The sequence below is a fragment of the Saccopteryx bilineata genome, chromosome 1 (assembly GCF_036850765.1).
Source record: "Saccopteryx bilineata isolate mSacBil1 chromosome 1, mSacBil1_pri_phased_curated, whole genome shotgun sequence".
Classification (NCBI taxonomy): domain Eukaryota; kingdom Metazoa; phylum Chordata; class Mammalia; order Chiroptera; family Emballonuridae; genus Saccopteryx; species Saccopteryx bilineata.
The window spans coordinates 360133764-360160843 of NC_089490.1; the positions used below are offsets into that span (position 1 = coordinate 360133764).

Sequence of the window (27080 nt, forward strand, 5' to 3'; positions counted from 1 at the left end):
AGATGGCCGGAATCTTTGCACATGAACTCCTATGATGAGATAATATGTGAATGTGCCTGGCCTTTGCTAATGATGCAGAAAATAGCATCAGTTAGATGAGGCCCGGGCTCTGTTCACCCCACCCGCCTGTAGGTGTGCTCTTAGCTCTGTGCAACTGTTACACCAGCGGTCTCCAAACTTTTTACACAGGGGGCCAGTTCACTGTCCCTCAGACCGTTGGAGGGCCAGACTATAAAAAAGAAACTATGAACAAATCCCTATGCACACTGCACATATCTTAAAGTAAAAAACCAAAACGGGAACAAATACAATATTTAAAATAAGGAACAAGTAAATTTAAATCAACAAACTGACCAGTATTTCAATGGGAACTATGGGCCTGCTTTTGGCTAACAAGATGGTCAATGTCCGGTTCCATATTTGTCACTGCTAGCCGTAACAAGTGGTATGACGCGCTTCTGGAGCCGTGACGCATGCGTCCCGCGTCACTGGAAGTAGTACTGTACGTGAGCGATGCTGCGCTTTGCGGTGCTGCCACATACAGTGCTCCTCTCACTGACCACCAATGAAAGAGGTGCCCCTTCCGGAAGTGTGGAGGGGCTGGATAAATGGCCTCGGGGCCGCATGCGGTCGTAGTTTGGGGACCCCTGTGTTACACCCTCAGGTTCTCCATACTGGATCCACTGTCTCCTTAGACTGCTTCACCTTCTCTACTCCTCAACTGAATTTTCAGGCACTTGACTTCCTGGTATTAGCAAGAATCCCATTACTCTGTTCTGTCAGGTTATCAATCCAGTATAATGCTTAAATATTACTCGGGAAACTTGAATATACATTCTCTCACCCTAAACTCACAACTTTATAGGAAGCAAAATCCAGGCTCCCAAGTATTAAATGATTAGCCCAGCTTTTCTTAGTAAGTATGGTTCCAAATTATACATTCAGGTCCCGTGACTTCTGATGCTTTGCATACTGGGAACTGCCAGAGATAGTGTGTTGCATCAAAGCCCCATTTTTAAAGCATGTATGAAAAAGTTTTCTTTTTCTTTGAGTTTATAGAAGTGGGTCTGAGAGAAGAGATTCTGAATGTATTTTCTTTGAGTTTATGGCAGGGGGTCTGAGAGAAGAGATGCTGGGTATTCTCTTCTGAGTCCTCAGCAGCAGTAAATTGTACACCAATTCCAGCCATTGCCAGTCACTTTCAAATTTAGGTCTGAAAATGAGCCACTTATCTTGCCAGTTCCAGTGGGGTTAGGCTGCAGGGGTGGCTGCACATCTGGAGGCAACAAGGTGCAGGTAAAACAGCTGTGCCTTCAATGTCACCTGTGAGCAAGATCCTTCCAGGGCTCTAAGGTCCAACTCTTCAGAATACTAAAATATATATTTGTTCTGTGTTGCTACATGAATCGGTAGTACAAAAGCAATGTTGGGTAAAAGTCCTAGTGCTTTTGCAAAAATCAGGGCAGTAACACAAAACTGTGCTAGTAGTTGTATTTTTTTCATCACCATGTATTCACAAAAAAAGGTAATAAAAAAACCTTGAGTTTCACTTAAGAATGTCTTAATGAAGCAGTAAAAATAACTTTTATAAAACCCTCGAGTAAACCTTTTTACTACTGTTACAAAATGGGAAGTGTGCGTAAGGCACCGGTGCCGCATCCTGAAGTGTGACTCTGTCTGAGAAGTGCTCGTGTGGGTGTGCACATGGTGAGCTGAACGGACTGCTTCCCTCATAGCACAGTACTTTTACTGTTGTAAGCTATGGCCATTCAGACTTTGGTATCTGGCAGACATTATAAGGAACTGACTTCAAGGGAAATAACTGACAGTGTTTGTTGCCAATGATAAAATTACAGCATTCAAGCAGAAATTAGAATTTTTGGAGAACTTCTGCTACTTTGAGTTCAACAGCCTTCCAAAACTTAAAAGATATTCCTGATGATTTAGATAATATTAATAATGGTGATGTTTTGATGTTGTCAACATTTGGAAGATCTAAAGAACTCAATGAACTAGTATTTTCCAAATGACCAATGAAGGCAATCTATTTTTAAATGTTGATTTTGAGAGCACATTTTATTAAAGTTGTGTACAGTGAAACAAGAGCTTAGGATAGAAGAAGCAGTGGGAGAGCCTAGGCAGGGCTGCTTTAGCTCATTGAAAAGTCAGGAAAAAGGGGGCCTTGCAGACAGGTTCAGGGGGTTAGCCCACTGCCTATTGACCGACTGCAAGTCTTGTGGGGACCCTTAGCGTTTAGGAAATGCACGCCTGAAAGGGAAGAAGAGGAGGAAGAGAAAGGTGCAGGTGTGCTCCCAGGATGGGCAGCGTGCCAATGCAAGGTATTTAAAAATCATGAAAAGGTAAAGATCCATCCTAAGATGGATATACCAATGGATTTTAACATGAGTACAAAATTTCACTGATATGGTTTCAGATACCACATTGCAGCTAACCTTTTGAGAAACCTCCACTTATTGAGTTTTAATGTAATATCAAAGAATATCACAATTATTTGATACACCTTTCTTTTCCAACTACGTATCTATGGGAGGCCAGCTTTCCTTCATATACACAAACAACATATCTAAACAGACTAATGGAAAAAAATATGAGAACTCAATCAAATTCTATTGAGGCAGACATTGGATTTTTTTTCAATGTTAAACAATGACACTCATTAATTTTTTGTTTTGGAAAGTAGTTATTTTTCATTAAAATGCTGTTCATGTTAACATGCAGCAGTTTTATTATATTTAAAAAATTTATTAGTTTTAACTTTAAATACACTAAACATTGATAAATATAGCCTACCTACATAAATAGAAGTTCTTTGAAGTCTTCGATTTTTAATGAGTGTAAAGGGGTCTGGAGAGGCCAGAATTTTGAAGTATAGAGATACTGTAAAGCAGTGGTAGTCAACCTGGTCCCTCCCGCCCACTAGTGCGCATTCCAGCTTTCATGGTGGGCAGTAGCGGAGCAACCAAAGTATAAATGAAAAGATTTAACTATAGTAAGTTGTTTTATAAAGATTTATTCTGCCAAACTTAGCGAAAATCCAACATAAAGTACTTGGTAAGTAATTATTTTATGCTTTAACCTGCTATAACTCTGCTTTATAAATTTGATAAAGTAAGTTACTTCCCTTCTTTATAAATCACCATTACTGTGGAACCGGTGGGTGGTTAGAAAATTTTACTACTAACAGAGATACAAAAGTGGGTAGTAGGTATAAAAAGGTTGACTACCCCTGCTGTAAAGGAAGTTTTAATGCCACCTACTGGCGAGGCCTGAAATCACTGCCTCTCCTGAAATAAATACTTTTCAAAGATGCTTTTCTATGAGACTTAGGCAGGGGAAGGAAGCTATGGGGGCAGACAGAATGAAAATTCTGCTACTGAGGAGTGATAATAATGCTTCTCAGGGCCTATAAAGAATGTAAACCACTGGTTACTATAGTCGCCACCTGAAGTTAACTGGTGATGAGATTCGCTTCTTTCGTGCTTTGTAGTTCATTTGTGACTCCTCAGAGCTGTTAACAGGTCCTGTTTCTTGTTGCTGTAATAAGTTTTACTCCCTTACAGGAGCAGCAAGATCCAAGGCAACTGAATGTTCGGGGAATTTATTCAGCCTTTACATTGCCTGTGTTGGCTGAATCTAATGAAGAGAAAATAATAGTTTGGGGTAGAGGTTTTTTCTTAATGAGACCATTCTTAGTAAGTTCTTGTTTGTAAATCGAAGCCATCTGATGCTTTTTTCTCCCTCCTTCCTCTTTTCAACGCAATTCTTTTTCTTGGTGACACTGCATATGATGCTGATACCAAAACTGCTGGTGATGTGAAATTTTCACTTTTGTTTGTAGATTTTAAATGGAGGGACTCCAGACATTCCTTCCAGTGGCCTACTCCCAGGGCAGGCTCAGGAGAACCCAGGCTATCCATATTCTGATAGTTCTTCTATTCTTGGTAAGTGGCATCCTTACTTATTTCCATTACAGTGAGCTTGCAACACACCTGGCACTAAGTCAGTTTTAATGTGAATGTAAATGTACCAAACAAGCTAGTTCTAAAAATTTGATGAAAACAAAGTAAAAGTTTGAAATTCATTTAAATCTTTACTTTGAAGTTCAGTTGAATAGTTGAGTTCTGATGGAGTGTCCAGATGTGTCCCTGGAACTCAGGGGAGTATAGCAGCGTAAGACACGGGCTTTTCCCCACTATGTTAGGGCACAGTCTCTCCAGAGGAAATGCCGACAAAGGATTTAAAATAAGGCCCAGAAGGGTGACCAGTGAGCGTTTCGGGGAGTACTGAAAAGTCATTTTGCAATGAAGAATCTACTTCTCTCACCTTTATCTTTCTAGATCTTTTTTCCTAATCTCTACATGTAACTCCATCCTTGTAATTGGTTATATCGCAATATCAAAATGAGTTAAATGCAAATCTTTATTGCATTTTAAGCACTGTGTTCCTAAAAAGTTGGGCAAGTATATATATGTGGCAATGTAGCACCAAGAGTAGTCTCTCTGATCCTGTTAGGTATAACTTTCTTAATGAAAGTGTACTTGAGAATTGCTTCCTAAAGTAAACACACTTGGGTATTATCACTAATCAGTCTTTATCTCCTCCTGCAGGTGAGAACCCTCATATAGGCATAGACATGATAGATAACGATCAAGGCTCAAGTAGTCCCAGTAATGATGAAGCAGCAATGGCTGTCATTATGAGCCTCTTGGAAGCAGATGCTGGGCTGGGTGGCCCTGTTGACTTTAGCGACTTGCCATGGCCGCTGTAAACACTACATGTTGTTTTAGCAACAGCTACAGTATCAAAGTGCATTACTGGTGGAGTTTTACAGTCTGTGAAGCTTACTGGGTAAGGAGAGAACAGCTTTTATGTACTGTCTTCATAAAAGCCATCTTGGAGCCATTGATACAAGTCAATCTTACTATGTGTAACTTCAGACAAAGTGGAACGAAGCCTGCTCCAGTGTTTCCTCATCAGTGATTATCGGGCTAGCTGTGGATAGCTTGCATTAATTGTATATTTTGGATTCTGTTTGTGTTGAATTTTTTAATCATTGTGCACAAAAGCATCATTGGTAGCTTTTATATGCAAATGGTCATTTCAAATGTACGGTGTTTTTACACTACAAAGAAGTCCCCCATGTGGATATTTCTTATACTGATTGTATCATAAAGCCGTTTATTCTTCCTTGTAAGAATCCTTTACTATAAATATGGGTTAAAGTATAATGTATTAGACAGTTAAATATTTTTAATAAATGTTTCCCTTGTTCTATACATACTGTTCACATTTCAAATAATTAGAAAAAACCCTACATGCTACAGGGCTTGATCATCAATTTTCTACAGTGGGTTTTAAGGATGATCCATGCTAATAACATTTACAGTTTTCTGGCCTTCAGAACAATTCTGGGACTGACATCATTTCCCTGTGTTAAAAGTGTAGTTATTTTGTCAAAATAGTTAAATCCAAATTGTTGCAATTTTTACTTGAGAACAAAGATGTTACTGTTTAAACACAAAACCCTAATCCTCTTGAATGACAGATTCAGGAGGAGATGTAACACACTGGCTTCTCAACCCCAGCTCCTCTCTACCAGAGCTCATAGCTATATGGCTTCCAATACTGTATGACCTCATATCCAAAGCACCTAGCTACTTCTGATTCCTTCTTCAATTGGGTCACAGAGTATTTTGAGTAACATGCTACGCAGAGCAGCACATATAATGGAAAAAGCACTGAATCAGTGTTAGAAATTGGCTCTGAAACTTAAGGTTACTATATGATCTAGTCAAGGTATTTCACCCTTCACGTCAGGTTATTATTATTATTATTATTATTATTTTTTTTTTTTGTATTTTTTCCGAAGCTGGAAACGGGGAGAGACAGACAGACTCCCGCATGCGCCCGACCGGGATCCACCCGGCATGCCCACCAGGGGGCGACGCTCTGCCCCTCTGGGGCATCGCCCTGTCGCGACCAGAGCCACTCTAGCGCCTGGGGCAGAGGCCAAGGAGCCATCCCCAGCGCCTGGGCCATCTTTGCTCCAATGGAGCCTCGCTGCGGGAGGGGAAGAGAGAGACAGAGAGGAAGGAGAGGGGGAGGGGTGGAGAAGCAGATGGGCGCTTCTCCTGTGTGCCCTGGCCGGGAATCGAACCCAGGACCCCTGCACGCCAGGCCGATGCTCTACCACTGAGCCAACCAGCCAGGGCTTCACATCAGGTTAAACTAGAAAATGTTTTTTTCAAATCTTACATTGTTTTGGATATATAGTCTTTTCTAATTAGTAGGAAATCTGTACCTCATCACACATATACCAACCAAATTGGAGTTCCATGAGCTACTATTTGTTTTCTAGTTATATTGACACCAAGACAGAAAGTCTGCTAATTATGAGACTAAAATGGTCAAGGTTATAAAGTTGATCAGAAACATTAAAACAATGGAATTTTATTTTGATGAAAAACTCGAGTTTACAATCATTTAATAAATGAAGAACAAACACTTCATTTTCCTATACCATAACTCTTAAGAAAAAAAGATCATTAGTAAATAAATATCTGTGAACGGATTAAGGGTAAGGCAGACTGGATAATAAACCACCCCTGATGTTCACACTCCCTGCGTGTGACTCACTCTAAAAGGGTGAAGGGCACTGGCGATAACTGAACTGTTGAGATATGGGCATTGAATCTCGTTCTAATCATTCAAATAAGCCCAGTGATAAATACTCATTTTTTTGCTCATCATGGGCAGTAAACTATACACATTTTATTGAAGGAATACTTTGATAGAAGCACTTATTTAAGTTACATTGTGCATCACAACTATAAAAATGGCTTGAACAGTTCCATTTAACCACCATTTATAAAGTGCAACTATGTAATATTCTGCATTTTATCTGAGGTGTGACAAATATCAATCTAGACTGAAAGTACCCCAGCTGCCCGTTTCCACCACTTCTGAAAGATCTAGATGTGTGAAAAAGGACTGTCCCCCATACAAAGAACCAATTTCACAAACCTACTGGTAAACAAATACATTTATATAACTGGAACCTCAGGATGCTAGTTGTACTCATTTAAAAAACCATTCAGCTACCTTTGGTCTTTAAAAAAGCCTACACTGCAATATCCTAAACATTGCTATGTGCATCTCATGATGAAAAGAGTGGCCTTGCAGTGCAGAATGAGGAGTGCAACGTCACTGTGAAGAGTAGCATGCTATGGTTTCAAGAAACATCAGCATCACAGCATTGGATTCTGTGCATCGGGATCGAGGTCATTGTTGCCCAAAGGGGGCTGGATGGGGAGAATATCCAGCTCGTCCACTTGTGGAGTTGGGTGCATGACCACCAGCTGGTCTTGGGGAATGTCTGCGGCAGCTGCTGCGAGGTTGGTGATAGATTTACTCTTTACACACTGAAAGTCCACATGCCGACTCTTCCCTTCTTCCTTCTCCCAGGACATTCGAATAAAGGGTCTTTGAACATAGTTGTAAATCACTTCTGGGCGGCCCCCAGGCCTTTTCTTTATTTTTTCTTTATAGGTCGGATAACCTGGAGAAGAGACGGCTTTTAAAACTGAGGATACACACTCGCACACACACCCCCCCTTTCTCATCTAATTTAGCCTAACAAGGGCTCTTCTGTTGTAGCTCCTGAACAAACCAAAGAAAGAAAGGAAACCAACATTCTATTCCATTAACCATTAGTGCTACAGCCAGAAACTGAGACCCGGATATAAGCCACAATCCAGCTACCATCCTGGCAGCTATTCAGTACACCAACCACCAGAAAAATACTCTTTAAGAGCATGGAAAGGATGGGTCCCAAATAAAATTATATGAAACTAGTGCATCTGGGCTCTAGCTGTGTATCCTTAATATCCCTAAACCCCTGGCCTCAGGATGAGCAATTTACCGCCAAATTTGCTTTCTACTTTCCTTAAACCAAAATCTCATCTTCATATTGCTCTGGGTTTTCTCTTTCCTTTTCTGGAGAAATGACAAAGAGCTGCAGAGCTCTCCAGCTTCACTGGCTACAGGTCCTTCTGCACCAAGGTAAGCAAAGCCAGTACTTTCACCCCATCTGTCATTTTAATGTTACTCCTCCCAACAACCAAGCAGTTCATCCAGATTGGCAATTTCAAAGCAGCTTTCCCTAATTAATTATCGTTTCCTTCGTATCATAATCGCTGAAAAGTAACAACTATACTGCTCACAAAAATTAGAGGATATTTTTTCACTTAGTATTCATTTTGAAGTATCTCCTAAATTTTGTGAGGACAGTACTAGTTTTAGAAGATTTTCAGTCATTTACCCTGTAACGCAATTCTCCAAAGACATAATCGCCTTAGAAATTATTATGAGTCCCTTCCCTCCTTCCTACTAGCAAGAATTGCTTTTAGACCAGGGATTGGCAAATATTTTCTGTAAAAGGCCAGACAGTAGACACTGGGGTGGACAAAAGTAGGTGTACAGTTGTGAGTATGCAAAACAGGGTTTCTTCTTGTATTATTGTCCATATGAATGGTAAACCTACTTTTGCCCATTCCTGTATTTAAGGCTCGCAGTCCATATGGTTTCTGTCTCAGCTACTCAAACTATGCCACTGTGAAGTGAAATCAGCCACAGACAATACATAAAGGAATGAGCATGTCTATGTTCCAATAAAACTTTATTTATAAAAAAGAGGCAGTGGAATGGGCTAGATCTGGCCCATGGGCCATATAGTTAGATCATAGTTAGAATCAGAAAAAAATAGAAAGGCTTCACATAGCCGGGACTCAATGAATGATTATTGCATAAGGAGATGTACGTAGGCAGCACTGGTAGCTAGTATATATATTTAGCCATGTGTGGAGTGTGCATACATGGCTGAAGTGAGGTGGGCACAGGGGCAAGCAGGGCTAAAAACCTAAAGATCGTCTGCTGAATGTCTTCTGTGTTTCCCACTTCCAGTCAACTATTGCCTGGAGGATAGCACTAGCGATCAGAAAGGTCTCCATCCCACTCCCTTCTCCTGGATTCCTCTTGGACTGTGAGAAAGTCAGTAAAATTCCCACCTCATCCATTCTCCACCATGGAATCACCACTCTAACACAAATGTAATCACATTGCAGCCATGCTTAAAAACTACCGATAGTTTTCTCATGCTTAAAGGGGAAGGTGTAGCATAGTACATAAAGCTTTTTTATAACTTGGTTCCAACCTATTTGTCATCAGGCTTCAACTGAAATGTCCCCTCCTTACCGAGGCCATCCTATTTTCCCAACCTAAAGCAACTCCCAGTTGCTTTCTCTCTAGCTGAGACCAAGCAGCTAAATCCCATTGTTTGCAAAATTACAGAAGACACTGAGAAACTAATGTGTCAGCAATCTCACTACTTTAAGTCCAAAGTCTCCTCCTACAGACTGTGTCTGGTCACACTTCTCCATATGTCTCAGCAGCTTATACAGTGAGTCCTCACTTAATGCTGTCAATAGGTTCTGTGACTTTAAGGAAATGATATAATGAAACCAATTTTACCATAGGCTAATTGATATAAACAAGAGTTTAGCTCCTATGTATGGCATCTCATCAATGTTTTGACAAAACAACAAAATGACATTGTTCAAGGATCTGCTGTATTGTGATCTCTAACAACTTGACTGGTCACTGATCAATACCATTATCTTCATTGTCACCTCTACAAACACAGAGTGAGAAACTACTGCATGCCAGGCTCTGTTTTAAGTATTTTTCATGTACAACTCCTTCTATCTTCACAATAACCCTATAAAGTATTAATTAATACCCCCATTTTTGATGAGGAAACTGAGGCACAGAAAAGTTCAATGCCAATGCCTTGGCCAAGGTCATACAGCTATGAAGTCATAGGATGTCAACACAAACAATCTGGTTCAAAGCCTCTATTCTTTACACTGTGCCATGTAATGCCAAGAAAGATATTTTATTCCTACTAAGGGCACTTTACAATAAAAGAAGCATCTGACGTGGCATATGGAAAAATTCATTTAAAGCATAAAATAAAAAGTATTATAAAATGTATGGGCTCAGTCAAAACAATGCATTAAGGCAGTGGTTCTCAAAGTGTGCGCCCTAGAAGATTTCCAGGTGCACCCTATGGTATTCCAGAGAAATATGTGCGTGTTGGGGACCAAAGAACCAACGGGGTTTTTGGAGTTTAGATTTTTGGGGGATAGAGGTGTGGGGATTGGCTGTAAGCTGACAGTCTGCCCAACCCCTCACCTCACTTGCCTGATTAGGTTGCAAAAGGCTGTTAAGCTCTGGTGCTGGATTGTTTACACTACCCCCCATGTTCCCCAGAAAAACTGGAGGCAAGTTTCTTCTATCCTTTGGTGTAAAGTTAAGATGATATGTATGGTGGGGGGTTTGGATTGATGATTAAACATATAGAATTGTTTCTTGAAGCCTTTTGGATTTCTATAAAAGAAGAATATGTGGCAATATCTAAAAAAGCTTTGAACATTTTACTACAATTTTCAACATCCTATTAATGTGAATTAGGATTTTCTACCCTCACACAACTAAGAGTAAAAAGAGAGGAATTCTTCAATGTATTAAAGAGGAAATAAGAGTTTGCCTTTCAAATCTATGCCCAAACATTGAAGAAATTGCTAGGACACATCAGGCTCATGTTTCTCATAAACTCAAGAATGAAAAAACACATTCATGCCGGGACCTGCCAAATTTACTAAATCTTACTAAGAATGTATCTATATATATAAAAAGATAACTTTTGTCGTTTTTTAATTTTGTAACCTCTCTTTTTTACAGATTCTAAAAAGCATAACTCAAAAAATGTAACAAAAATATTTTTTAATGTCAGAATAAATTTAATTTTGTCATATTTATTTCATTTAATTACCATAAAAAGATGCTTGGACTTTATATTTTTTCTTTAATATTTAACTTAATTATTACAACATATTTCTCAGAAATTTGTATATAGTGTGTCTATAATTTTTGTAGGATTTTATTTTTCTAATTTTTATATATATTTATTATTTTTTGTATTTGTAGGATTTTAAATGAGCCCCGACTTCAAAAAGTCTGAGAACCACTGCATTAGGGTGAGCTATAGCAGAGAAGATAATTCATAGCTCTTATATTTCTAGGAAATCTTATGGAATAAAAATTTCTAATGGCCTATCTTCTCATATAAAGGAAGCTGACTTGTTATTTATAAGTCTACTGCATGATCATTTGATAATCATTTATCTGAGGTTTTCTCAAAGTATTCAAACTATATTCTAAATGAGGTTTAACTTTTTTCTTCTTCTTTTTCCAAGTGAGAGGAGGGGAGATAGACTCCCACATGCACCCCAACTGGGATCCACCCAGCAACCCCCATGTGGGGCTGATGCTCTGCCCATCTGGCGCCATGCTTGCAAGTGAGCTATTTTTAGCACCTAAGGCAGAGGCTCCACAGACCCATCCTCAGTGCCCAGGGCCGATGCTCTCGAACCAACCAAGCCATCCATGGCTGTGGGAGGTGGAGGGAGAATAAGGGGGGGGGCAGGGAGAGAGAGAGAGAGAGAGAGAGAGATAAAGAGAGAGAGAGAGGAGGAAGAGGAAGGAGAGGGGAGGGGTAGAAAAGCAGATGTTCATTCCTCCTGAGTGCCCTGACCAGGAATCGAACCTTGGACATCCACATACCAGAGTAACATTCTACCACTGAGCCAACCAGCCGGGACTGAGGTTTAATTTTTTAACTTTGTTTTTTTCAAAAACAAAAAAATTAACAGAAAATAATGAAAATGTCTTACCTTCTATTCCCAATCTAATCTTCTTAAGACCTCTCTCCTTCAAAACTGATTTGGCCACATCTCTGTTTTCAATGTACTTGAAAAATCTATATAATTTTGTGCTATAAATAACTGGAAACAAAAAGATAAAAACATATTCTTAAAATCAAAGTTCTTGGATATAAAAAATTTATCTTGATCATCAAATGGGGCTGACACCCCTAAAAGCCCAAATAGTGGATGCAGTGATGCCAAAGGATGACTAGCCAACATGACAGGACAATTCAGTACAGTTAATGTATAAGCAATACTTAAGTTGAAACAAGAAAAGCTTTAATAACCAATCAGGTAACCCAATCCATAGGAAGAATCTCCTTCTGAAAGATATATCATATATAAACTTATTGGAATAGGATCTGCCCCAATTTCTTCAAGGAAGAGGACCAAAAGAAGATATCAGGATCATATCATTATCAAGCAGGCAAAGTAAAGGACTTTGCTACAATGCCTACAAGGCCTCATCTGGAAAGGGGGAAGAAACACTTTGTCAGAGTACAAAATGGATACATCTTACATTTCATGGATTGAGCAACTATTAATAACTCCCCAAAAAGGAAAAGACCCTCCCCCACAAACTGTTTTCCATTCAGGCGAACAGCCCCATTTAATACTGATGTTAAAAATGGCAGATTCGAGCATGTTCTGCCTAGGTTAGTCTGTTTAGAGCAAACTGGCTTTGCAAAGGACATTCCACTGACAACATGTTGAGTCTTCCAAATGTGCTGGGAACTTCAGGGAGTTAGACTGATGGACCTTCCTCGCCTTCTCTCTTTCAGGTGGAGTTATCTCCCTTAAAAGGTGAACTGCAAAGGTTTTTTCAAAAAAAGAAAAAAACACTCACAAACCAAACATGCTGGTTTAAGAGCCAATAAAAGGAAAATACGTATACAGATGTTACTCATGGAGTGAATTTGTGATTATTAACTATATCCTTAAGATTACTGATAACTTAAAATAAATTATTTTTCTGACATCTCAGAATAAATGGTGTCATAATGTCACATTTAGGAAAACTGGGCTGAAGAGGCTATCTCTGTCTCCTCAAATGAATCTTCTTTAGGTTGAAACATTTTGGCACAAATGAAACATTTAGACAAATTAAGTAAAAATGTTTTCAGTCCTTTTAAGCTTCAAAGCTTGAAAAAAAAACCAACATGAAAACAAACCAAAAAACACTGAAATGGGAAGTTGAATAATGAAGGAAAAGTCAAGTGTATTATCTCTACATCACTAACATGTCATTTCTGTGGTCTCTGGTTGGCTCTACTCTTTCCAAGTCAAACTTCCTGAAAACTAAAATACAAATTATAAATTCATTCCTTTATAATTTTTGGTAATCCTCCATGTTTCTTGTGTTTTGTTCAACTTTTTACTCCACACATTATTATAGAAAACCATTTTCAGCAAAGAGCCTAGAATGAGGAAATAGCAACAGAAATGTCTATTACAACCACTGACCACAAAAGAATCACAACACTCACTTAAGTACATCATGCAACAAAAACATCTCAATATAAACTCTGAAAGTGTTACCATAATTGGTGTTAAAGTAATATTTGAAAATCTTTAGAAGTCAAAAAGAATACCACTTAAGAATCTGTTTTGTTTTTAGAAAAGGGTAAGTAAAATGGGAAAAAATCATTACAAGCTTTTGATCTACATGACATTTAAAAAAGGAGTACCTGGCCCTGGCCGGTTGGCTCAGCAGTAGAGCGTCGGCCTCAGGGGGACCCGGGTTTGATTCCCGGCCAGGGCACATAGGAGAAGCGCCCATTTGCTTCTCCACCCCCCCCCCTTCCTCTCTGTCTGTCTCTTCCCCTCCCGCAGCCAAGGCTCCATTGGAGCAAAGATGGCCCGGGCGCTGGGGATGGCTCCTTGGCCTCTGCCCCAGGCGCTATAGTGGCTCTAGCCGCGGCAGAGCGACCCCCCCCCAAGGGGCAGAGCATCGCCCCTGGTGGGTGTGCCGGGTGGATCCTGGTCAGGCGCATGCGGGAGTCTGTCTGTCTCTCCCCGTTTCCAGCTTCAGAAAAATACAAAAAAAAAAAAAAGGAGTACCTAAGAAATTAATGAATTGAAGTTTCTCCATTTTCTATACAAATAAAAATTTGCTTTAAAAAATGGCTTATTTTTTATGATCTACTTACTCTAGGATGCTTCCAAATGCAAAGAAAAAACACCATCAAGATCCAGATTTTCAACAAAGAGCAAACTATCCCTGTGCATGTCAAGGGTGGGCACACTTTCTCTGTAAAGGGCCAGACAGTAAATACTTTGGGCTTTGCGAGCCATGCGGTCTCTGTTGCAACAACTAAACTCTGCCATTGTAGCGCAAAAGCAACCACAGACAATACATAAAATTTGATAAAAACAGGCAATAGGCTGGATTTGGCCCACAGGCCATAGTTTGCCGACCTCTGCTATAGGTAAGAGTTCACTGCACTTTCTTTATAAAAACTATCCTTTAATCAATATTACAAGAAACAGAATTTATAATGATTCAAGAGAGAGAAAACATGCCACAATACTTACTTTGTGAATATTCTTCGCCCATCTGGGGTGGATACTCTTCATCCCAATCAACCACATCATCGTCTGTAAGCACCACGATGTGGCATTCCCGTTCTCCACTCTGGGCACTAGCTACCATGAGAGGCAAGATCATTTCTTCTAGATAAAATTCAAACTGTCTACGAGCACCATCATTTGATAACTCATGCATTAGGGCACCTGAAATGAAACCCACAGAAATTTATTGATATTTTTAGCCCTGGCTGGGTAGCTCAGTTGGTTAGAGCACTGCCCCAGTACGCCAAGGTTGAGGGTTCGATCCCCACTTGGGGCACATACAAGAAACAACCAATGAATGCATAAGTAAGTGGAACAGGTTGATATTCTTTCTCTCTTTCTCCCCACTACCTCCCTCCTTTTCTCTCTAAAATCATTAATATCCTTAATATCTACCTTTTAAAAAGTAAGTTTTTAAAAGACATCAAATTTTGGGGGTGACAGAAAAAAATCAGAAGCAACACAGAACATCAGATTAGTTCAGCATCTATTTTTGGACCTTATAAACAATGTTGTCATTCTTTGTTCAACAAAACTTTTCCTAGGAACAGTTCTTAAGGAACTGTAGAATTTTACATCAAAAAGGGCCAATAAAGCCATCCAACAGCAAGCATCCAACACCGTGAAGGAATCTGCCTAAGGTTACAAAACTAATTTGCAAAGTCAGAACTAAATCCACTCCTGTCCCTCATCTCTAGCCCAGAAAATTATTTTTTTTATCATGTTGTTTTCCATCAGTATATGCATTTATGTCTTAAAGTAGATATTATGGATATTTTTCAGATTATCAATGTGAACTAGAAAATTCCCATATTCCATCTCCCACATATTTTCTTCCTCAGAAAATTATTCACAAACAGCATTAATATTTCAGTGTAGAAAGAGCGCAGATGAGAAGGGCCAGCTGGCTTGGGATAAGGCACACACAAGACCAAGCACAATACACCGAGGTACAGAGTCACACAGCAAACCATTCACCGCTGAGAAGGGTTAAAGATACACTTCACGTCACCTCCTTAAGTATCAACATAACCACCAACCTCAACTTCTTGAACTGAACTAATGTTTGTTCTTTTACTTCTACTTCAATGGCAATGTCCTATCTCCTGCCTAAGGCTCTACCATTTCAGGAACTACTGAGAGGATTAGACAAGAACACTAGAACTCAAATCTGCAGTCTCCCAAGGGAATGTTTCCCCCACAACATGTCAACATGTTCTCTAATTATATATAACTATTAATAACATAATTAAAACAATAAATGACTGATTAAATAATTAACAATCTATATTATTATTTTAACCATTTCTCTCTATAGGCTACTTTCCATTTTTTAAATTCCATTTATACTCAAACTACTAGATATATCATTCTCTTTGATCTAATTTCTGGACCAATTCCAATCTGGCTTCCAAACTTACTACTCCTCAAAACTGCTATCGCTTTAGTCGTCAAATGACTTTTAGATCGTTAAAGACAATGAACATCTTTTTTAAAAAAAATATTTATTGCCTGACCAGGTGGTGGCGCAATGGACAGAGCGTTGGACTGGGATGCAGAGGGACCCAGGTTCGACACCTCGAGGTCACCAGCTTGAGCGCGGGCTCATCTGGTTTGAGCAAAGCTCACCAGCTTGGAACCAAGGTCACTGGCTCGAGCAAGGGGTTACTTGGTCTGCTGAAGGCCCATGGTCAAGGCACATATGAGAAAGCAATCAATGAACAACTATGGTGTCACAACAAAAAACTGATTATTGATGCTTCTCATCTCTCTCCGTTCCTGTCTGTCTGGCCCTATCTATCCCTCTTTCTGACTCTCTCTTTGCCTCTATAAAATAAATAAATAAATAAATAAATAAATAAATAAATAAATAAATAAATAAATTTAGATGGTTAAATTTAACAGGATAACATTGGTCAACTAGAGTACATAGATTTTGGGCAAACATCCCCACGTCATTTGGACAGTCAAGTATGTTGTATACCCATCACCCAAAATCAAAACATCCTCTGTCACCTTATATTTGTCCCTATTTATGTCCCTTCTGTTCCCCCATCCCTCGCCCTGTGCCCCTTCTCCCTCTCCCTGGTAACCACTGCATTTCTATTTATGTCCAACAATGAACATCTTTTGACCCCAATCTTATTTGACCTCTCGGTTGAATCTCTCATCCCTTAGTCAAATGTTCTCATCCCTGAGAATCTGACACCAATTTGCAATTTGACATCAATTGGTTTCCTTTCTCCTCTCTGGCTGTTTTTCTCTAGTCACTGCCAACTCTTTCTCCTCTGGGTATTCATTAAATTAGTATTTCTCAGGACAATTTTAAGTTCTTTTGTCCTCTCACCTTATGTTGACAATTCCCAAATGTATTATTCTACTAATTGGGCGCTCTGTATTCTAAATGCATTATATTCAACTGCCTTCTGATTATCTCCACTTGGATGCCACCTCATAGGCACCTCAAACTCACTCAATATATCCAAAGTTGAGTCGACTCATCTCTACATCTCTCTGCAGTGTTTTCAAAATCAGGAAATAGCATCACCATTAGCTCAGGTTCTTAGAGTCATCTCCGAAGAGTGTGCTGGGCATCGACAGGCATAGGCATTTAAATATTTGTGGAATAAAGGAATGAATCCTTGATTCCTCTTTTTCTCTTAAGTCAATCATTCCTCAAGTGCTACTAAGTTCACTCTTCAATACACCTAGAGTTATGTCATTTCCTTCTCCATTTCCAAAGCTGCAAAATCTCTTATGCCACATGCTTTCATGCAATGTGACCTTCACATCTCCTTTAAAGAGGTGGAGTCTAATTCTCCTCCCCTTTATCTAGGCAGGTCATACTGACTTGCCAGTAACCAGGGGAAAATGGCAGAGATGATGGTGCATGACTTACAGTTCTGCCTTGGTCTGGGGAATGCTCACTCTCCAAATGCCTCCTCTCTCACTCCAGTCTCCAGGCCTGAAGAAGCCTATCGGTACTCTGTTGGACAGTCCTAGATGAACCCAGTCTTTGAGTCATCTCAACACTTCTATTTTTCAGAAGACGAGGCCTCAGACATTATAAAGCAGACAAGCCACCTCTGTTGTATACCCTGTCTGAATTCTTGACCCACAGAATAAAAATGATTATACTTTCTGGAATGGTTTGTTAAATAGCAATAAACAGAACACATTCCATTCCCACTGTCCCCATCACAGTCCAAGTCATCATTAATTCTCACACAAACTACTGTAAAACCTTATGATTAAAGTCTCTCAACATTCGCTTTTGCCCCTTGTACAGCAGTGCCCCCTTATCCATAGTTTCACCTTCTGCAATTTCAGTTACCCAGAGTCAGCCAAGGTCCAAAAATATTAAATGGAAAATACCAGGAGCATTCAGGACCTTGCTCCCAGGCATATGTCATCAGTTTGGCTCAAATAAACTAAAAAAAATAATAATTAAAAAAAAAAAAAGAAATTCCAGAAATAAACAATGGATGGATTTTAAATTGCACGCTGTTCTGAGCAGCATGATGAAATCTCATACTGTCCAGGTCTGCCCCTCTCAGGATGTGGATCAGCCTTTTGTCCAGCACACCCACACTACATAACTACCCTCCCACTAGCTACTAGTAGCTGTCTACTGTCGCAGTATGGCAGTGCTTGTGCTCAAGTCACCCTTACTTTATTCAATAATGGTCCCATACATGAGTACGATGCTGGCAATCAGATATGCCAAAGAGAAGTCATAAAGTATTTTCTTCAAGTAAAACAGTGAAAGTTCTTGACTTAAGGAAAAAAAATAATAAATACTGAGGTTGATAAGGTCTACAGTAAGAAGGAATCTTCTGTGAAATTGTGAAGAAGGAAAAAGAAATTCACTCTAGTTTTGCTGTTATACCTCAAATTGTATAAGTTACAGCCACAGAGTATATAGTAAATGCTTAGTTAAAAGGCATTAAATTTGTGGGTGGAAGACATGAACAGAAATTGAATATACATATATGAGATTCAGTACTATCCACGGTGTCAGGGATCCACTGAGGGCATTTGAATGTATTTCCCTCAGATATAGGGAGGACTGCTGTAATTCATTTTCCCCACAGCAGCAGGATCTAATTATGTGTTCCCAGTTTAAACATTTTATGGCTTGTACTATCCTTAGAATAAAAGTCCCAAATCCTCCATAAAGTCTTGTTATGTGAAAAAGGAGGTTATAGATAGTATACAGTGCCCCACGGGGTTTCCCCCTTCTTCTTGCTTAATTGCTTAAAGTAGAGTGCAATGAAGGAAACCACTGGCGGTACATTTCTTAAGAGCCACCGCTAGCTCAATAAATAAAGGTGATTTAAATAATAAAATGTTAATTCACATGTCAAAGATCTCTTTGTACACAACATTTCTTGTGTAGATCTTTCCATCATTTTTAAGCTCACCTTGCAGAGGACCATCAATTATTTTTAATTTTACGTCCATTCTTTCACGAACTCTTAAAGTTGACCGTGTCCAAATGCAGGCTCAGGTAAAAAAATGCCAACACGCTTAAGCGTTTGGCCCTGAGACTTATTGATGGTCATAGCAAAGGCAAGTTTTACAGGAAATTGTCTACGTCTCAATTGAAATGGCAACCCTGTTTGAGATGGAGCCAAATCAATTCTTGGAATGACATGTATTTCACCTTTAGAGGAGCCAAAGATTTAGCTATTATGACATTATTTTTCAATTGGAGAACCTCTAGTCTTCTACCATTGCAAAGACCCCTTCTGGTGTTAAGATTTCTTAACAGCATAATAATTGCTCCAATCTTTAACCTCAATTTGTGAGGTGGCATGCCAGAAGGCGGGACTATTTGAATGCCGTGGCAACTTCCCCCCATTGGCTAGTAGTTACGCAAGCAACCAATAAGCTATCAGCGACAAACAGACACTTAAGCCGCATATAATAAAGATGTCCCACTCAACACTTCTACTTTCACTTGGATGTCTAACAGGTATTTCAAACTTCACTAGTCCACTGTATTTTAATTTCTTTTAGCCCTAGGCCTTCATTTCTGAGTTCAGCTCTGTTTCTCAAAACCTCTTCTGGGCTATAGTGCTTGCCTAGGAAAAGAATGTGTACACTAAAGAAATTTACAGCCTAGTTGGGGAGCTACTATTTACCATAGATTTCCTTCACTCCATGATAAATACCATGACAGAAGATTGAGCAGTCAATCAGTCCCTTGCTGTACTAACCTTACCTCTGAACATACCACTCCTTCTGCTTGGAACATACTTTCTCTCCCCTTTCCTCCAGAAAGCTTCCTCAACACCCCAGAGCTGAGTTAGGTACTTACTGTTCCTACAAGCTCATTTAGCATTCTATTCTTCCTCTAAACCAAAATATAACTTTTCTGTCTTCCTCACTATACTACAAGCATCATGAGAGCAGTGACCTTATCTTTGTTGCCTTTCATAAACCTAATACTTGGTATAAAGTGAGCGCTCAATAAAAATGCAGAAAATAGTTGGTTACTGTGTAGCCATTAAGCAAGCTGTTATTTAAAAATATTTACTAATTAGTTATTCACAATATATTTCCATGTGCAAATATAAAATAGCACATACAATATGACTCTAATATTTTTCTTTTAATTTACCTTTATTTTCTAATTTTGCTACCTTATTTCTTAAGCAAACCCTTATTTAACACTGTGTTAAGCACTGTTCATTTAATCTTCACAACAACCCAGTGAGATAAGCATTACAGTACTGTCTCCATTTTAAAGATGGGGAAACTAAGAAACAAGGTTTTAAGTCACTTGCCCAAGAAACCTAGAACTCTATTCAATAAAACATTTATTACTTGTCATTATTTTTTTAAAGAGATAAACTTAGACACTTTAGTTTAAAATGCATTTACTTGCAGAAAAAAATTCATTTTTTGGGCTCAAATTTACACCCGCAGTATCCTTTTATATTTTTATAAGATTATTTTTATCTCTTCATATTCTATATAGTTTTAATAGTCTATGAGAATCTCTAAATTTTTAGTAACATTTTTTATAAGTAATTTAGAAATAATTACAAGTATTATTTAAGTCAGAAGTCTGGAAAAACCATACTATATATATTTTACATAAAAACTCTTAACCTTTAATTCCATAGCAAATAGATGGAACTTAAAAATGATAAGGTAAACTATGTCCAAAGGATTACAGAACTAAAATCCAAATCATCTTAAGAAATTCTAGTATTTTTTAATCTGACAATCACCAAAATTTAACATCTAATTATATGAAGTAAACTAAACTGGTCCCATGAATATAAAACACTAGTTAAAGTCCAGGATCTATAATTAGAAAAATAAATGCTCATGATCTCAACTAAAACACACATTTTAAGATGTGAAAAAAAAGCAATGTTGTTCAAGTTTACAGGTATATGTTCCAGCTGTCCAACTATTTGATTTGTAACTTTTAAATATCACTCACAGAGAAATGGTCTCAGAGCTGGACCATCCACTGCTTTATCCCAACTACTTATATTTTTATGAACACTTGAAGGAATGTTTGGCAAAAATACAATGGTACTTAGGGAGAGACTTACTCAGGCCACTCATTCTCTGAGTTAGAGCATAACTGAGCACCAAGAAGGATAGTTATATTTAAGTATATGAGGTGCCATTCACAGTTCCCAACACATCTATCTTTGAGAAGGTATGACACCACTCTGCCAAGCTAGTGTTGAGTTTAGGTAATCAAATAAAGATAACCATTATGTCTAGGGCTAACACAAGACTATAACCATGTGTAGGAAACTTTAAAAACAGCTTCCCACTATTATATGAAAAAAAAATGAAAAAACAATAAGAACCTTCCATAATCTGGCCCACCTATTTATTCCTGTCTCCTTATGGTCCTGATATAAAGTCTGCTCCAACTAGGTCACTTCCAAAGTATCTTTTGCATCTTTACTCCAAAATTCCCAGAATGACCTCCTTATTCTACTCTTTCTAAATTATTCCTATTCTTATTTATTTATTTATTTTGAGAGAGAGAGAAAGAGAGAGAGAAGAAAGGAGAGAGGGAGGAAAAGGAGATGAGAAGCATTAACTTGTAGTTGCTTAGTTTTGGTTGTTCATCGATTGCTTCTCATACATGCTTTGACGGGGGGGGGGGGGGGGCATATTACCTTGACCAGGTAACTGGATCAAGCTGAGTCAGTGACCCCTTGCTCAAGCCAGAGACCTTAAATTTCAAGCCAGGAACCTTAGGGCTCGAGCCAGCAACCTTGAGATCATGTTGATGATCTTATACTCAAGCCAGCAATCTTGGGATTTTCAAACCTGGAACCTCAGTGTTTCGGGTCGACGCTCTATCCACTACACCACCACCAGCTATTTTCTTTACTACCTGAATCCTCTGAACTCTTTACCAAACCCTCTAGCCCAAAATAACCCCTCTGCCTTCTGAATTTCTCTAACCACTTAATATCCAAGTCAACATTTGATAATTTGCATATACTATTCTGACTTTTCTGTATATAATCACCTTTTCTTCTTAGGCATGACATAATGGTGAAATCAGCAAGGAGCTGAGAAGGTTGTGAGGGGAGAATATCATCAAAGAGTTAGGGTTCCAAAGTTCTAGACCTTGTTCTGAGACTGTTTTTGAAGTTCTTGAACAAAGTCTCTTACCTTTCCTTTTGCACAAATGAGGGCTAGGTATTCAAGCTAAAATCCTTAATGACAAATACTGTTTTTGAAAATTATTTCTATCTTCCATAGTGGCTCAGAATATTATCTTACATGTTAAGTAAAAATCACATTTAAAAATTTGATCTGAGAAATTAAGCCAAATACCACATTTCACCAAAGCCAGGGCTCGCAAGCAGAGATAAAAGACTAGCAACAAATTATAGAGGAAATAGTCAATGAGAAAATCTAGAAGAGTCTATCAAAATAAATAAATAAATTATAAGTTGAAGAAAGTTTTTAGAAAATTACACAAGGAGATTATCAACATCTCTATAAACTTCCACAAATAATCGTTATGTTACTAGAATGCTTTACAATTCAGTTAAACAAATATTTGAAGTCTAGATAAACAGCACTATATCAGGCTTTTCATTCCAATACACTGTAACTCTATAAACTATTCACATACAAAACAGCATACTTACTGAGATCTCTACATTTAATAGTACTATATTCAAAAGAAATACAAAGATAGTCGCATGCTTCTCTCAGTTCAGGAATAGATATACCATCAGGACAACGAATTACTCCTGTTTTATAGTAATCCTAAAAAAAAAAAAGGCAAGAATGCATAAAACATCTGGAACATGAGGCAGCCAAATTTATTATTAATGCCAAACTGGTTCACTGACTCACCAGGTCACAGAACTACTTAATAGCAGAGATAAGAACTGAAGTCTGCCCATTATTTATACATCTATTATGTCATGCTAATTCATATGTATTTTCCTGTTGTGTGTTATTTTTCTATATAACTACAATAAAAATTTTAAGCTTTTTTTTTTAAGTTGAGAAAGTTGAATAACATTTTAAATTACCTTAAATATTACTTAGAAAACTGAGCAAAATTCAAAGTTCTTAGCAAGGGACTTCAAAGTCGTATTCAAGTGTCAAAATATATAAAACAGAATGTACAATTAGATAGTTTTCTTCTAAATCTTTTGAGATTTCCTATATTACTATAATGAATCAATAGCAATTATTTCAAAAATCTACTTAAAATGTTGTTAAGGGCTGGCCCTAGAATTACAAATAAGTTACTCTGTAGATGAGTTATAAAATTTTTCTGATTTTCAACTCTATTGGGGGTTAGTTAAATGGAAGTATTGGCAGCTGAAAGAAGCACTTCCCCCAAAATTAGTTACCTGCCTCAAACTTCTTTAGGTTCAAAGCCACAGTAACACAGTTTCTAGAGCTGCTGCATCAATGGAAACAAGACATGATTTGGTACTAAAAACTGGTTGTCCGAGTACTAATAACCCACTCAAAAGCAACTGACCCTTGAACAACACCAGGCTATGGGTACCTACCAACCATGCAATTAAAAATCTGCATATAACTTTTGACTCCCTCAAAACTTAATTAATGATAGCCTGCTCTGAGCAGAAGTCTTACCAATAGCAGAGTCAACACATTTTGTATGGTATAGATACTATATACTGTATTCTTATAATACAGCTAAAGAAAGTTACTGACAAAACCATACGGATGAGAAAATGCATCTATATTATTTATTGAAAAAAACTTGCATATAAGTGGAACCAATCAGTTAAAACCCATATTGTTCAAGGGTCAACTATACTTTTCCAGTCCTGTACCTCAGGGTCCTCCCTCCTCTATTCCTCCGAAACTGTGCCATAAACTCACACACTATAATCAAATTTTATCTATAATTTGAATTATAAGTAGGGACTTTAATAATAATTCAAATATTCCTCAAAAATAAGTTTAAAACTTAAAAATAAAAATAGCTCTGGCCAGTTGGCTCAGTGGTAGAGCATTGGCCCAGCGTGTGGAAGTCCTGGGTTTAATTCCCAGTCAGAGCACACAGGAGAAGAGCCCATCTGCTTCTCTACCCCTCCCCCTCTTGCTTTTCTCTCTCTCCCCTCCCCTCCTGCAGCATGGCTTGATTAGGGCGAGATAGCCCAGGTACTGAGGATGGCTCCATGGCCTCCTCCTCAGGTGCTAAAAAATGGCTCTGGTTGTAAAGGAGCAACACCCCAGATGGGCTTGAGCATCGTCCCCTAGTGGGCTTGCCAGGTGGATCCCGGTGGGGGCACATGGTGGGAGTCTATCTCCCCTTCTCTCACTAAAAATATAAAATAAAATAAAAATAAATGTTTAAAACAAAGATGTTAACAAATACATTTCAGAGATTAATTTTAAATGTTCATAAATGCCCATATTGCTACTTATGTGCAATAAAATATTAGATTCAAGTAGCCACATTCATTCTCAGGTAGCAAAAATGATTGACTTATTTTACATAAGAGAATTAAGGAGAGAGTAGTAATATGACTCCATATATGTTGACATTAAGCCCCTGAAAGAACTGCCTATGCAGACCTAAGAGATGAAACATCCACTATGACCCAAAGGTCATAAAATTCACTTATTTATATTATTTTTTGTACTAAAACAAAGATGAATTAAATGGTATTTTTTAAAACTCTAATGTCCTGTATACCTCCACAAAGATACCCAAATTGAACTCTGATTTCAATTCAATTACTTAACAAGGAGGGGTCATATGATTAAGTCAAAACACATAAGAAACAAGAACTTACCAGAATAGCTCGAAATACAGTGGAGCCAATTCCCTCTGCTACTTCATACTCTCCCTTCTCATTGGGTCGTGTAAAGTTATGTTCTCTGCCAGATCCAAACATCCTATAACAGTAAATAATTAAGAAATAAATGGATGCTTCAACAGAATACTGATTTCATGCACAAAACTAAAAAGGAATTATAATTTAGGTACTAAATTATAATATTAAATTAGTTCAAAATTTTTTATCAGAAATTCATTCTGGCCCTGGCCGGACAGCTCAGTTGGTTAGAACGTTGTCCTGAAGCACAGAGGTTGCTGCTTCGATTCCCGGTCAGGACACGTACAGGAACAGATGGATGTTCCCCCTCCCTCTCTATCTCTCTCTCTCTCCTTTTCTCTCTCACTAAAATGAACAAAATAATTTTAAAAAATTTATTCTGGCAAACAATTAACAAAAAAATATTTAAAATATTCCTTTTTTGATGGAAAGGACAGTTGTTGAGGAATGCACAAACATAGGTTTACAGTTTTGAGTATGTGAAACACAAAGTATATTCTCATATTATTATTGTTAATTATTGTATAGTATTATTTGAATTAGAAATGTAAACTGACTTTTGCCCACCCCTGTAGATTCCCTATAAGAAACAATATCTATCAACTGACGAAATTCAGAAAGAAATTTCCAGCCCCTCCTTTAGGAAAAAGAAAATATAAATTAGTCAAGGGAGAAAGGTCACTTCTATACTAATCTTACCAGGAAGGAAAACAAAAAAAGAAAAAGGGAAAACCATGTTGTTTATGCCTTTTCCTTAAAACTGACATCTTTTTTGCAAAAGTAATACAATAACGCAGCACATACAGTAATCTAAACTAGGAAAAAGTAAGATAGCATAAGCAGTTTAGTTGTTTTACTTTTCACAATCTTCACTACAAATGTAAAATATCTAGCTCATAATTCTTACATTTGAATCCTAGAATTGAAAAACAAGCAATCAAATGCTGGGGTAGAGAGGAATGAAGAACTTAAGAATAAAAAGTTTAAACAAATGAGTAAAAAGCTCTTAATTTATACATCAGAAAAACACAAATGGACTTATATTTTTTTCAGGTCATGTTACTGGCCTTTAACAATAACCATTTAGAAAAGAGGCAATTTGCAAAATATGTCCCTCTAAATGAAAAATTTAATGCATTACTCCCAAGAAAAAATTTAAATTATGATTAAAGGAAATAAAACCTCTGTCAAAACATCTAATCCAGAGATTTCCAGATTTGAACATTTCACTGACCACACAATTTCAAAACAAATTTGGGAGTGCTGCCAAAGGTATACCAATGTTTTATTTTCATAAATTAGGGCATATGTACCATCTGTTACCTTTATCTTTTCATAAAAGATGGGACATTCTAACAGGAAAAAAATTAGGAAAATATAATATCTGAATAAAAATCCTTAAATTTTCTTAACTACATGAAAGAAAAAGTAGAACCTCTGAATCTGATACTACCATTATTTAAGTAAATATGACCAATATAAGTATTCTACTCAACAATTTCCCAACGTAAATGGTTCCCCCTTTTGTTATAACACATAAACCTATAAAGAACAAAAAGCTTTTTATATATCAGTTTCTAAAAGAAGGCCAACTGCTTTTTACAGTTCCCATGAATATTAATTTCTATCCCCAAAGATATGCTTTGGTCAATTCAAATGAAAAGAAGCTTTCATTGATATAAAAAAGAATCTTTTAGGAATCAAATTTTCCTAAATACTTGAAAAAGTATTTGAGAAAATACTTTTTACAAAAGGAGAGAACTACTTTTCAGATCAATATGGACACACACACACAAATCTCTGATTTGGTTTTGCTTTATAAAGAAAAAATAGCCTAACAGCTGAAGCCAAATATCAAATGCCTACTTTTAAACTGTTTATTTAAAATATAGGTAACACCTGACCTGTGGTGATAAAGTGGATAAAGCATCAGCCTGGGAACACTGAGGTCGCCGGTTCAAAACCCTGCACTTGTCTGGTCAAGGCACATATGGGAATTGATACTTCCTGCTCCTCCCCCCCTCCCTTTTTCTTTCTCTTTCTCACTCTCTCTCCTATCTAAAATGAATAAATTTTAAAAAATAAATAAATAAATAAAATATAGGTAAAATATAAAGTATTGACAGTGTCAAATCATCCTAATAGCTTCCATGAAATAATCTCCCCTATGCTACTAAGAAATACATAAAAGCTTATACAGTTCAAATATTTTTATCTCACAGATGCAAAGCCAATGTTAAAAGAAAATACCTACTCAAAATGTTGTGTCACATGCTAGCATTTATTCTGTATTCAGAGATACTAACAAATCACACACACATACACAAAT

At 37.7% G+C, this 27080-nt stretch overlaps 2 protein-coding genes across 12 annotated transcripts in view; one reads left to right on the plus strand and one right to left on the minus strand.

Moving 5' to 3' along the window:
- The window catches only part of BMAL1 (basic helix-loop-helix ARNT like 1), a 108195-nt gene extending 102898 nt beyond the window's left edge, over positions 1–5297 (plus strand). For all 7 annotated transcript variants that reach the window (XM_066250995.1, XM_066250997.1, XM_066251000.1 and 4 more), the window contains 2 exons: positions 3860–3962; positions 4629–5297. In XM_066250995.1, the coding sequence (XP_066107092.1) occupies positions 3860–3962; positions 4629–4789 (264 nt within the window). In that variant the 3' untranslated portion in view covers positions 4790–5297. The remainder of the gene's footprint in view (positions 1–3859; positions 3963–4628) is intronic.
- A 1153-nt stretch (positions 5298–6450) lies between these two features.
- BTBD10 (BTB domain containing 10) overlaps positions 6451–27080 on the minus strand; it is a 110421-nt gene continuing 89791 nt past the window's right edge. For all 5 annotated transcript variants that reach the window (XM_066251004.1, XM_066251005.1, XM_066251006.1 and 2 more), the window contains exons 4-8: positions 24710–24812; positions 22568–22688; positions 14382–14579; positions 11814–11924; positions 6451–7579 (exon numbers count right to left, since the gene is read on the minus strand). In XM_066251004.1, coding sequence (XP_066107101.1) covers positions 7269–7579; positions 11814–11924; positions 14382–14579; positions 22568–22688; positions 24710–24812 — 844 coding nt within the window. In that variant the 3' untranslated portion in view covers positions 6451–7268. The remainder of the gene's footprint in view (positions 7580–11813; positions 11925–14381; positions 14580–22567; positions 22689–24709; positions 24813–27080) is intronic.